Here is a 13,030-nt window from a genome sequence, read left to right on the forward strand (position 1 = left end):
GAGCAGTAGAAGTGTGTCACAGTAAGTGTGTGTGTGTGTGTGTGTGTGTGTGTGTGTGTGTACTTGATGAACTGGGTGAAGAGGCCAGCAGTGCTGTAGATCATTCTAGCAGCCTGAGACTCTTCAGTCTGAGAGCGAGCGACGGTCAGAGCGTCATCCATGTGACCTTCCTGATGAAGAATTGCCTATGCACACAAACCACAGCTTTAACACCACAAGTACTGCGCAATAACAACAACAACAACAACAACAGTGCATTCTTTACATTCATGATCACCTACAACGTGACTGAAAACAAAAAAAACAGGATTTTTAAAAATAATTTTATAATTTAATAAAGCAGGAAACACTAAGTCACTATAAAGAGCAGGTTTATTTCTTAATTATTTCATCAATCTAATAACTAAAATTACAGTGATGCAACAATATTGGCTCTGATACTCGGTCAATAGAAATATTAATTAATTAAAATTAATTAGGATCGAATATGATAAAATAAACACAGTTCTAGCAGGGCACTCAGACTTTTGAAGCCAGCTGTATACGTATATCCACTCATATCCATGTAAGTGTCCTAGTTACCTTCCGCTTCACAGGCCCCAGGCGAGCAGATTTAGCATCTACAGAGGCGTAGGTGAGCCACAGGCCTGTAGCTACATGCTGCACAAAGCACATGGACTCGCCGTACTTTATCTCTGGAGCGCCCATCCCTTCCACATCACGCTTCTGAGCCACTTCTGTCTTCTCCTGCTCCGACAACACACACGGACAGACATCACAGATCATCACACCATCACTAATATGTTTCAATGTCCAGGTTAATGTCCCATTAAAGATCCTTTCATACGGTGTCTGGTGTGTACAGAAACATTCAAAACACTGACCTTTGAGGCTCGAAAGCAGAATGCAGAGCTGTTCGTGTTTGCTTTCTCAGGATCCACCACCAGCAGGCCCTTCTCATCATCTAAACACAAATATCGACCTGTAGTGATGTGACGCACTCTGAACGGCTGACCCCATTTAATATGGCCTCCACTCCACCTGTGGCACAAAGAGGGAAAAAAAACAGAGGTACAGTTTTTATCAGTTAGATCATCTGAAATGTATTAAATGTAAAAATGCAGGAGTGTGTTTGCATTACACTGATGCTCCAAATTTTCCACACTTACCCAATCCGGAGAGGCTCGAGTCTCCACAGAGATCTGGCATGACTGCACACCGCTCCTCCCTCGTAATGGGCATTTCTGAACATTTCACACAAAGCAGATCCAAAACACTGAATTCACTAAGAGAGCATTTACAAGTTATGTTTAAGACCAGTGGGTTTCTTCACCCATTCCAGTGACAGCCTTCATCTTTTCTTTATCAGCAGTCCAATGAGAAGTAGATAAAGCTCTACCTATGAACTTGCCATTGTGTGTGTGTGTGTGTATGTGTGTGTGTGTTATCTCACTTGCGCTCCTCCCCTTGGTCAGCAGCAGGAATGGCCAAACACTCATCCATGTGGCCGTGGAAGAGTCGAAGCACGTATCCTCCAGTCAAATACCCTGAGTAAAGTAAACATGCAAAGTGCAAAACATGAAAATAAAAAAGAGGCTTTGAGTGTAACAAGCATCACTAAATAAGTCTGAATAACCTTTAACTGACCTTCAACCAGCTCACATCCACTGGACACTGGGTTCATGTTCCACAGCGTCTGCATGAAGGAGGCGTCCACCATGAGGTCTCCACTCGCGTAGGACAGATGCTGCAAACGCACATCGTAATCAGAAAGTGACAGCGATCTGTAAGTGATACTGACTCCAACAGGATGCTCATCTATTTGTTAAGCGTAAAAAGCGTCATTTACTAGCATTTCTATTTTGTCTGTCTTGTGACGGGCCTGCTAGGCAACTTATTCCATCATGGTTTCCATGGCTACAGCTATTTTTTTGTCTCCTCCTATTGTTTATATGTAGAAACCTTTTACATTTACTCCTAACAACAAGACAACAATTATTCATTTTGTAAACAGGAATAGCACCCTAGTGACCAACTGGACATATCAGTCAGTTTTTATATTGAATTTGAAGTGCCTGCTGAAAGCTGGAACACAATTTGTTTGTTTGTTTGTTTTTGCTCAAAAAATTACCAGGATACGTACCAGGTACCTTTCCGATGACACACTGACCAGGATGAGGTCGTCACCCACTCTGACCTTCTCACCCTCTGACCTTTGCTTAGAAGCAGGATGGATCGTCCACCAACATGCCTCACCTGCCACACATACCAGCACACCTGTCACCTTTCACACACTCCATGCCAAACTGCACTGTCAAATTTATTGTGAACTGTGCTAATCACCTGTCGAGTCTTCCTGTAAGCCAACGTCAAAGGCCAGCTTGTCTGTGAGGGACCGTGACGTTGTCAAACAGCTCAGATACTGCAGCAGAGCGGAGCGAGACCAGACAATCTTATTAAATCCACAAAGTAATAAATCACAGTCTTGGTGCACAACCAGGAACTGTTTTTATTTCATTAGCTGTCAGAATACAGAGCACAACTAATATAATTTTAGTCTTTACAAATACAAGTCCAAAAATGTGTGTTCTTATTGACTTTAAACAGAAAGTAAGCTCAACAACACATGTAAACTCCATAATAAACTGCATGTCTGTTTAGTGTTTACTGAAACCATGGTCCAGGCATTATCTTCATAAAATAAATATGGACAGAAGGAGTCCATGCAATGTTTTTTTACACTGAAAGGTGTCCATGGTTTAAATAGTCTGAGAACCTGTGTACCAGAGGTCTCATGGCTCACCATGCCCGAGTGTGTGTGTCTGAGCAGGATGGCGTGTCCATACAGCAGCGTCCGATGGCCTCCGCCTTGTGATGACTTTGAATAAGAGAAAACGTCATAATAATCCAGTCAGCAGTTGGATTATATTACTTTAATACAATGCCTAATGTGACAAGAGAACAGTTTGGAAAGAACAGAAAAATGTAACATACCCATTTATCCAAATCCACATCCTAATGAGGGAAAGAACAGGGGAATAATCATGGTGAAAAAACATAACATCCAAACAAGTATTTATCTTTTTTAAACCTGAATAAATTGGGATTGTTCAGTTTAAACCATGATAATGAACCTGATATATCAATACAGCTAAAGTTATGCTAGACCACCACAGACATGTGCTCACAATCTATCATTACTTCCAGGGGAAATCTGCTACAAGTAATTGTGCAGTATTTTAAAGAGGAGTTTCTATATTTTTCTGATAAAGTACTGAATCATATTATACACCTACTGAACACTTCATTGAGACTAGCTCTTAGAAAATGTTATTCAATTTAGACTTAAAGTATTTTTTTCACCTCGCTGGTATGAGAGAGCATCTCCTGTAGAGCTCGTACAGATAACGACTGCTCCAGGATGAAGACACAGATGGCCAGATCGGGTGGCACATTCTGAAACATAAAACCTCATATCGCTCATATATCTCTACAAATAACACATAATAACTGATCACAATAACGGGTTTGCAAGTATCTGTAAGTTCTGGGTCAGTGATTTCTAAGTTCGAGCCAGGTAAGGATCATTCAGCAAGCGTGAAGGTCAACGTTTAAAGCTGTTACGTGAGCATTAGATGTTGTCTCGAGGAAGCAGAGTCGATTTCCAAATCCCTCACAGGACAAGCAGAGTTTAATCTGCTCCTTCAGTATAGTGGCTGTACACTGCAGCACCACCTGATCCTCCTGCACACACACACACACACACAATGTATATGACATTAATAATAATAATAATAATAATAATAATAATGATAATAAAGAAATACTAAAATAAAAAAATTATTATTATTATTATTAGTAGGAGTAGTATTACAGATATGACTTCCTGTTGTGAGAACTAACCAATTGTATCACATGCTATTTTTAACCAGAAAAATATAATAATAAGAAGAAGAAGAAGAAGAAGATAGAAATACAAAAATAAAGTAATAATAATTTTTAGTAGTAGTATTAGTAGTAGTATTATTACAGATATGACTTCCTGTCGTGTTATAACTAACCAGTTGTATCACATGCTATTTTTAAACAGAATAATAAGAAGAAGAAGAAGAAGAAGAAGAAGAAGAAGAACCGTTATAAATGTTGGTTTATTATTAAATATCATTGTTAAAATTTGTTTATCTGGTACAACTATAGCTAACACGGCTAGTAGACAGGAATTCAGTAGTTTAGCAACCGAGCTAGCGAGAATGTCAAACATCAAAGCCTCATAACTGTCGATTAATAGAGTGGTTAAAATCTAAATATTATAACTATAAATATAAATATTAGTAGAATAGTTTTACGTCCCCCACTATATTAATATCATTTACTAATGTGCTATTTTGTCATGCTACCAAATGTGCTATTACAGTTCACTTCCTGAGGTAATCAGTGTGTCCGTTAGCGCGCAGCCGTTAGCATTTTAAAAAAAAAGCTTCACGCGCCAGTTTTTGAATTTTTTAATTGAGCGCGCGAGCTGTTCCTCTGATTAGCCTCTAGCATCTTATAGCATTAACTTTATCTTATAGAGAACTAACATTACGACTAGAATAGTTTTTATAAATAAATACATTTTATTACATTTTATTAAAAATGCTAAAGGGGACATAATCCATATTAATTCTTTAATGAATTATTCTCTTATAATACACCATGGCTCTCTAGCATGCTAACAAGCAGAGATATTAAACAATTCAAGTTGTTATGAATATTGTTCTTAAAAAGTGATACGAATTATTTACTATCATTATTAAAACAATTTTAGCTGATAACTACTATCCACTTTTAATCCAGCGTTCAATAATGTGGTATTTTAGCTTAGTTAATTAGAGTTTAGCAGCCTAGCTAGCTAATCAGAAAGAATATCAACCATAAGAAGTTCATATAGCTCTCAATGTGTGTCTATAATAGCAGTTTCATGTCTCTTAACTTAATATATTATATTAATATACTGTTTTAAATCATATTACCAAATATTTGAAATTGATTATATTAATCACTGCATAATTCTTCAAAAAAAAAAAAAAAAAAAAAAAACACTGCAAAGGTGAATGTGAAGTGCAAATGTCCACTTTTTCAATAAAATAACAATTCCATTAAAAAACAAATAGTGATTTTACCACGAAAATATATATTTTTTTCAAAATTATATAAAATTTTTAAAATTTCCAACTTCCCATTGTACACTCGGTTCCTTGTGACCTTTGTACATTTACTATGTTTTTTGTTTTGTTTTGTTTTTTGTTGCTTTTTTTTGTTTGTGCTTTATTATCTGTAAGTATTACTCTAAAAGTTAATTATGTACCCTTGAAGGTAGAGCAGTGAAAAGGAAAGGTACAGGACCTTTTTCCGAGAATAAATGAGACTCTCTGACTGAATGTTTCAACGAAATTATAATTTATGCAAAGCTATTTCAAATTTCACACAATGCCACATCTGTAGTGATGATGATAAACTGCTGTATATCTTTAATTCTTACACGAAAATGTTCTGCCTCATCCTGATATGACTGAAAAGCTCTACTTTATATGCATATAAGGAATGCTGAAAGAGTGTAGAGAAGGACAGATTTATCATTCTGATGATGTTTAATCCTTGTCCTGGAAAATGATGTTTGTTCTTCATGTTTTAAAATGAGCGTTGATGTGTGAGATGTTGTTTTGTCATGGCGGTCATTTACAGCAGATTCTGAATAACCTCGTGATGATAATACGAGGCTCGAGTTACAGCCAGAGTACATTTATAGGGGATTAAGCAGTGTGTGTGTGTGTGTGTGTGTGTGTGTGTGTGTGTGTGTGTGTGTGTGTGTGATATAAGCATGCAAATAGACCATAATCATCAAACTATAATAGAAATACTCTGTGCTTGCTGTAGTCTATTACCACAGTTTAACACAGACACCGATCCAGTTAATGTCCATATGAAGTCTTTAATATGGCTTTAAATATGTACTTATTATTAATTCCTGCACTGTGATGATATTTATGCACTGTACTCTATCATTGTGTCGAATTATTGCATTAATGATGTTTAATGTTGAACCAATGATCACTGTCATTAAATCAGAACATCATGTCATACATTTTTGAAATAGACAGAAACACACAGCTGTGTCTGAGCGAGTCATGAATCCGTCCTCACCGTGTAAATATAGAGCTGGAGAAAGAGAGGATGTCACTTTAAAACCACTATTCAGTATTCAGTTTTTATTAAGTTTAGCAGTGTTCACTCCATCTACAGCACATTAACCTGAAAATTATAAACTCTTCATGAAAATCTAACGACAACTAAAGTCAAATGAAATCTAGTTTTAGAAACTGAATGATGTTAAATGCTGTTTTTCGTTCTTCAGAATATCAAGATATTATTTTGACAATTAAAACAGATTTCTAAAGGGATTGATCCTGAATTTAAAAATCATCCAAAATGTCTGAGTGAAACTTAAACTTATCTTAAACTTAAACCTGATCTGAAACTAACACGTTTAAACATTTGTGTACAAATACCAAAATTCTTTTATATCTTTTTTATTTTTAAACACAGTTTGCTCTCATGTTCCCAGTTAGAGATGAACTGCCTACACACTGATACTCAGACTTCATCACACACTCGATGATTTTTGTACTCCACTTATCACTTAATTATCCGTACAGATGAACAGTGATGTCTGTGGTAACATTATTATCAGATATATAAGCAGCATTGTTCTGGGTTTTGTGTCCTCTTCCTCAGAATAATGGCAATATTTATTGCACTTTGCAGTTTTATTGTAATTATGATTCAAATATGGGGAAAAAATCGTCTTATTATTCCTTTTATTGTTTAATATTATTAAAATTCTTCTTCATCATCATCTGTGATGGTCATATTATACCCTACATTTGAAATGTATGAAACCAGCTTTATAAATAAATCCTATTATTACTTTTATTACTATTATTATTATTATTATTATTATTATAAACTACATTCATGAAATTTATGAAATCTTTTTCTTTTTCAGCCAGTTTTGATTACAGGTTGAACTGTGGAGATGTTCCATAAAAACCAGAAGCCATTTTGGTTTCAGGGTCATAAATCACAGTCCACAGACCTCTGTGTGTGTGTGTGTGTGTGTGTGTCACTGTGTCTCTCAGCTCTATTATAAATAGATAACAATGCCACACACCTGTTCATGCCAATCTGCAGCTCTATAGCAAACAGGATCCAAAAGACTATATAGTGTTATATTTAACATGTGTATATATTAATTATATAAATAATGTGTTACTGATGGTGAAGGCTCTTGTGCTATATTAGATTTCCATGTAATGATAATTACAGTTTTATCACAGTGTTAGCTTTATTCTTATCACGCTTTACTGAGCTCTTGTCAGGATTGTGAGATAGAAGACAGCTTTCCTTATCCTGATTTCTGAGTTTATTTCTTCCAGATGAAACAGAATGAGTAGCAGAGATGTTATTTTGAATAGTGTGTGCGCTGACTATCACGATGTGACGCATAACTGATTATCGGGACACGCTTACAGACATTACTAAATCTTACACCACTAACAAAACCCTTTAAACCAGCAGGTGACTTCGACTGTCCCAGACTCACACTTTAAACACTTTTAACTTCATCACAGTTACTGAATAATACACTGAAAGTTTAAGTACTTTAGGATTTCACCACATGCTGTGCTCGGTTTGAAAGCAGGCCACACGGGGCAGCTGCCTTCTACAGATCCTCCTACAGATCCTTCTACAGATCTTTCTGCCTTCAAGAGATCCTTCTACAAATCTTTCTACCTTCTACAGATCCTCCTACAAATCTTTCTACCTTCTACAGATCCTCCTACAGATCCTTCTGCCTCCTACAGATCCTTCTACAGATCCTTCTGCCTTCTACAGATCCTTCTACAGATCCTTCTGCCTCCTACAGATCTTTCTACCTTCAAGAGATCCTTCTACAGATCCTTCTTGGAGAAAGCAATCCCATAACTCTGTTCCCCAGGAAAGTGTTTATGAAAGTGTGAACAGCATGGAGGACAGACGCTGGACACGATATTGTAAATGATGTCAATAAGATAAGCAAATATCACAAAACATAATGAAAGCGCTTGTGATGTGAAAGCTCCAATTAATCAATAACTTTAATCCAAATTTACTCACCGTCCGTACAAACTGAATCTCTTCTTCTCCTTCTCCTCCTTCAGCCATGCTGTCTTCCCTTTATCACTCTCTCACACTGACAGTCTCACTGCTGTTCACTCCACTAGCCTGCATTCAGTGTGTGTGTGTGTGTGTGTGTGTGTGTGTGTGTGTGTGTGTGTGTGTGTGTGTGTGTGTTTTGAAGGGCATTCTTTAGCTGTAGTTCAGAGAGGGGGTCTCTCTCTTTTTTTGTCCACAAGCAGTGGGTGGACACGGACACGGACACACACACACACACCATATCTCTCACTTTGTTAACACACCACTTCCTTTGTTAACACACCACTTTCTAGCACCCACTTGCAATTATTATTCAACAATAACAACAATGATAATAACAACAATAATAATAATAATAATAATAATAATAATAATAATAGTAATAAAAACGCCTTTTACACACCCAGGGATGTGTGTGTGTGTTCTAACATGAACATATAATGACTTTCTCTAATCTTCTATATGACACTGACAATTATTATAACAATAATAATAAAAATATAGATAAACAGAACAAGTAAATTTTTATTAAGAACAAACAAAAGTTACAAACTGATTTGGCAAACAGTAAAATAAAAGGCACACAGACATTAATCAGTAATTTGTGACTGTATACACGCGGGTGAGAGAGTGTGGGGTGAGAGTGTGGGGTGAGAGAGTGTGTGCTTCCTGTATATAAATACACACGTATATTTTAAAAGTGGAGAAAGCCAGAGAGAAACCACACAGAGGAAGCGTGAGATGAGCTAGAGGGGTAACGGTTTCCACGTGGTCATGCGCACTTCGTGAGAAGGCCAGCGTGGAGAGTCTCTGTAGAGCCTCCTGGAGCCCCGAGGCCTGAACTGGAAGGTCGGAGGTGAAAGGTCGAGGGAGAGGGAACACTTCTCACTCACAGTGCTGATGGAAAACACGCCGTCAAACGACAGGCAGCTGAAGGTCTTACACGGAGACGTTTCGTACTGCGGAGAGAGCGGCTCGGTTTCAGAGGCTGTGAAAGCGCACGAGTCTGCAGGGGAACTGAACGACGCCCTCCGCTGGCTCGATGGCGTAGATCCATCAAACTGCACGTCCCAGGAGGTGTCCGAGTCTTTCTCATGCTCGTGGTGACGTTCTGTGACGTGACACTGCTGCTCAAACATCTCGTCCAAATCGAATTCATCCACTTTCAGCGTCTCTGACATCACACACTCGTTAATCTGGAGATTTTCATCCTCTTCTGATTTCTGTGACGAGCCAATCAAAGTCAGATCTTCTGGAGGAGATGATGAAGGAGAAGAAGGACTTGGTGAATGATCTGGAAGCAGCTCCTCGTTGGGTTCCTCAGAGTCTGTTAGTTCGTCGTTTAGCTCCAGGAAGGCCTGCTGATCCTCCTGAACGGCTTCATCACTGAACGAGCGGCTGAACCTTCTCGCTCCCTGTCTGCGCAGACGAACCGTCGGTGTGCGGAGAAACGAAGCAAGAACGCTGAAGCTCCTGAACCTCTCAGCCATCGACAGCCGAGGATTCACCTTCTTTAGATCTGAATCAGACCCTTTCTCCTTCTTCCGCTCGTGAAACGTGCCGTATCTCCTCCTCAGCTCTCGCCCTTCCTTTCCTTTTCCTCCAGACTTTTTGAGAGGCAGAGTGACAGACGTGGACCACATGTCATCATTAAACGTGGTCTCGTTTGTCCTAATGTCCGGCTGAACTTCGTCTACCTCGTCTGAATGTGGATCTAAAGCCACCTCGGGCATGCTGATGGAGCGACGCGGTCCAGAACGCTTCTTAGAACTGCTTTTCCTCTTTTTGGGTTTGGAAAGTGTCTCTGTTTCCTGTTCCTCCCTCTTAACTCCATCTCCTGTCTTTGGACTTTCCACTTCCTGTCTGTGGCTCTCCTTCTGAGTCACGTCATATTCCACAATGACTTCTGGATTTCCGTCGTCCAGCAAAACCCAGCGCTCGTCGTCAGGCGCTTCCTCGCTCTCCTGCTGCCGACGTCCTCGTAACGTTTCCTCACATTCGGATCCCGATGCGTCGTCAGGATTCTCCACAAAACTGCAGTTGAGAAGCTCCGGATCGTCGTCCACTTCACTCCCGATTACGACTGCAACACAGACAGAATTTAAACAAAAGCAAAACCCCAGATTTTCTGCTCCAGATTTTCAGGAAGCCACAGAGAACATGAACACGGAGCAGCTCGCTGACCGAGTCCACATCCGTGTCCGTGATTAGGGAAGGAACAGGAATATAGTCCAGTGTTATGAGTGATGTGTTCCTGTCACACTTCTGTTTCACAGGAAAATTTCTCATACAGCTGTTTTAATAACTGAATAAATTAATAAATCGAATAAATTCAGGCTGGTTTTTGTCAGGATTTTAAAGTACTAAAATATTACAGCAAAAATCATAAAAGCTCCAAACCTCGTCCCGGTTCCTCTATCAGTATTAAGGGTATTTTCAGTGATGAGTCGCTGTCCGAGTTCGACAGAGTCTTCTTACTGTTGTGGAGTTTACTGTAGGAGCTCGAACACTTTTCAGGATCATCGCATGGCGTCACACTGAGAGCCTGCTCAGAAATAACACCATGAAATATCAATAATCAAAACGACAGAATTCATAAAGACATTCAGGAACAAAATGTCACATTCATGTTTGTAGTCAAGTCCAAGAACTGATTTTTATTCACTTTATTTCTTCCTGAGTTGCTGGGAACTGGAGAGAAGTCTATGTGAATATCACTTCAGTTTATAAAATAAACACACAAGTAAGTAATAAATTTAAGTGTTCATCATTGCAGTCTCTAAATGACACCTGATACACACACACACACACACACCCACACCCACACACACACACTCTCCATCAGTACACAATCAGAACTGATTCAGATTTGTATGGTTTGTGTTTGAGAGCGTACAGGACTCCCGCTGCTGCTGCTCGTCATGGAGAAGAAACGGAGAGATCTCCTCCTGCGCCGCACGCGGTCCTCCTGCTTTGGAGCTCTAAAGGGAAAAAAAACACAACACAATTTACATTTAGTCCCATTTCTCCACATTTTAATCAAAACCAAAGCAGAAACGTGAAAAGTGTAAAGAAAACCGCAGACTGATGTGAAACTCAGTGATCACAGGATTTAACCCCACATTACTCCAGAAGATCCACTCACTCATAACTTTTATAATTATTACCATAAAAGCAAGACAGAAGAACTCCATTAACTCTCATTTTATTTCACTCACCCATTTCCTGGATGGACACACGCACACACACGCACACACACACACACACACACACACACACACACTCTCACACACAGGTGGAACATGCGTAATAAGCTGACCGGTGTGATTTCCTCTGCACTCGTATTTGAGTCGTCTTCTCTGAAACGCTGCAGTGTGAATCATCACCGCTCTTCACCTCCTGAGGACTCGGACCTCCTGTCAGATCTGATTATAATACAGTCTGATCATTATTCACTTCATAATCAGATTTATAATGAAGCTATATGAGATGTTGAGTAGATTAAACCTGAGTGGTAAAGAATATAATCCCATGAGTGTGACATAATTAACACTTAATATTGTTTGATATTTAATAAAAAGCCTGATTTATTTATTCAGTTTCCTGCTAAAGTCTAACATCCTGCAGTCACTTAGGGTCCAGAACATCTGTTAGGTTCTAGATGGCAAGTTTAAAAATCCAGCGCTGTTCTCAAACCCAAACACCAGAGGAAGTTATTGTACGAGATCCTGAATAACTGTTTAAAGTAAAGAATAAATGAAGCTGTAAAGTTACGTGTAAATAATCTCTTTAATCCACTTTAAATGTGTTTATTCTGATTAATACAATAATGTACAATGGATTGTCTATAATTTATGGGTTTCTAATATTATAGTTATGAAATTCCTCTGGTGTAGGACTTTTAACTTGTATTTTTAATCATTATTTCAACATTGTTATCGTTACTGTTTAATATTTATTATTGCATTGTATTGTTATTTTAAAATTATTATTGTCTTCAGCTGGACTTTTTCATCTGACTATTTTTATTATTATTATTATTATTGTTGTTATTACTGTTTTGCTGAAATGAACTCACCGTCTGCGGACTGGCTGCTGATGGACGGCGTGTCGGCTCTGAGGTCGTGCAGCGAACGCCTGCAAACTCAAATAACAGAAATAAACATCAATAACGCAGAATACAGGACATCAGAGTGAATTAAACCTCTCCATCATCGTTATAAACAAATCTGATAAAGATGAAGCCTGTAAGTGGAAATACAGAACAGTGGAAATGTTCATGTCTGTACCGCTTTCTGGCAGATCCGCTCACTTCAGGCGCGCTGTCCTCCGAGGCTTTGCGCTTCACCGTGTTTGGAGACTGAGGCGTGGGACTTTTGGACAGCGGAGGTCCTGTTTAACATTTTAATAAACGCTGGTGTTTACGTCCACACACATTAAACCTCTCTCACAACACAGAAACACAAAACTGCTGCTGGAGTTTAACCTGCACACAAGCTGGCTCTCTACTGACAAATTAGTGCTTCAGACGGCCATTAAAAGGACATTTTAACAAATAAACAAACAAACAAAACAACACAATGTCCGTTTTTACGCTAAAATATCAAACGGTCGAGACATGCTCTGTACCCAGAAGCTGCGAGGTGTTTATACGAGCAGGAAAACCTAAAGCACTGATGTGATGCTGTTAATATGAATGTTGGATGATCTGATGATGATGATGATGATGATGATGATCAGTGTGTCAGGTGACGGTGCTCTTTTACCTGATGAGGCGTCTAAGGACAGAGAGGGA

General features: G+C 38.8%; 2 protein-coding genes across 6 annotated transcripts in view; both read right to left on the reverse strand.

Moving 5' to 3' along the window:
* The window catches only part of ryr1a (ryanodine receptor 1a (skeletal)), a 35,307-nt gene extending 26,964 nt beyond the window's left edge, over positions 1-8,343 (reverse strand). For all 3 annotated transcript variants that reach the window (XM_053241526.1, XM_053241525.1, XM_053241527.1), the window contains exons 1-13: positions 8,197-8,343; positions 3,625-3,744; positions 3,364-3,456; positions 2,995-3,015; positions 2,804-2,878; positions 2,344-2,422; positions 2,144-2,256; positions 1,648-1,747; positions 1,454-1,547; positions 1,170-1,244; positions 885-1,041; positions 583-747; positions 64-185 (exon numbers count right to left, since the gene is read on the reverse strand). In XM_053241526.1, coding sequence (XP_053097501.1) covers positions 64-185; positions 583-747; positions 885-1,041; positions 1,170-1,244; positions 1,454-1,547; positions 1,648-1,747; positions 2,144-2,256; positions 2,344-2,422; positions 2,804-2,878; positions 2,995-3,015; positions 3,364-3,456; positions 3,625-3,744; positions 8,197-8,244 — 1,262 coding nt within the window. In that variant the 5' untranslated portion in view covers positions 8,245-8,343. The remainder of the gene's footprint in view (positions 1-63; positions 186-582; positions 748-884; positions 1,042-1,169; positions 1,245-1,453; positions 1,548-1,647; positions 1,748-2,143; positions 2,257-2,343; positions 2,423-2,803; positions 2,879-2,994; positions 3,016-3,363; positions 3,457-3,624; positions 3,745-8,196) is intronic.
* A 397-nt stretch (positions 8,344-8,740) lies between these two features.
* zgc:153345 (uncharacterized protein LOC566129 homolog) overlaps positions 8,741-13,030 on the reverse strand; it is a 7,475-nt gene continuing 3,185 nt past the window's right edge. For all 3 annotated transcript variants that reach the window (XM_026909727.3, XM_034312321.2, XM_034312322.2), the window contains exons 7-13: positions 13,002-13,030; positions 12,525-12,627; positions 12,314-12,372; positions 11,555-11,660; positions 11,132-11,216; positions 10,636-10,780; positions 8,741-10,318 (exon numbers count right to left, since the gene is read on the reverse strand). The exon at positions 13,002-13,030 is cut by the window's right edge and continues 52 nt beyond it. In XM_026909727.3, the coding sequence (XP_026765528.3) occupies positions 8,982-10,318; positions 10,636-10,780; positions 11,132-11,216; positions 11,555-11,660; positions 12,314-12,372; positions 12,525-12,627; positions 13,002-13,030 (1,864 nt within the window). In that variant the 3' untranslated portion in view covers positions 8,741-8,981. The remainder of the gene's footprint in view (positions 10,319-10,635; positions 10,781-11,131; positions 11,217-11,554; positions 11,661-12,313; positions 12,373-12,524; positions 12,628-13,001) is intronic.

The sequence above is a fragment of the Pangasianodon hypophthalmus genome, chromosome 17 (assembly GCF_027358585.1).
Source record: "Pangasianodon hypophthalmus isolate fPanHyp1 chromosome 17, fPanHyp1.pri, whole genome shotgun sequence".
In the NCBI taxonomy this organism is placed as follows: domain Eukaryota; kingdom Metazoa; phylum Chordata; class Actinopteri; order Siluriformes; family Pangasiidae; genus Pangasianodon; species Pangasianodon hypophthalmus.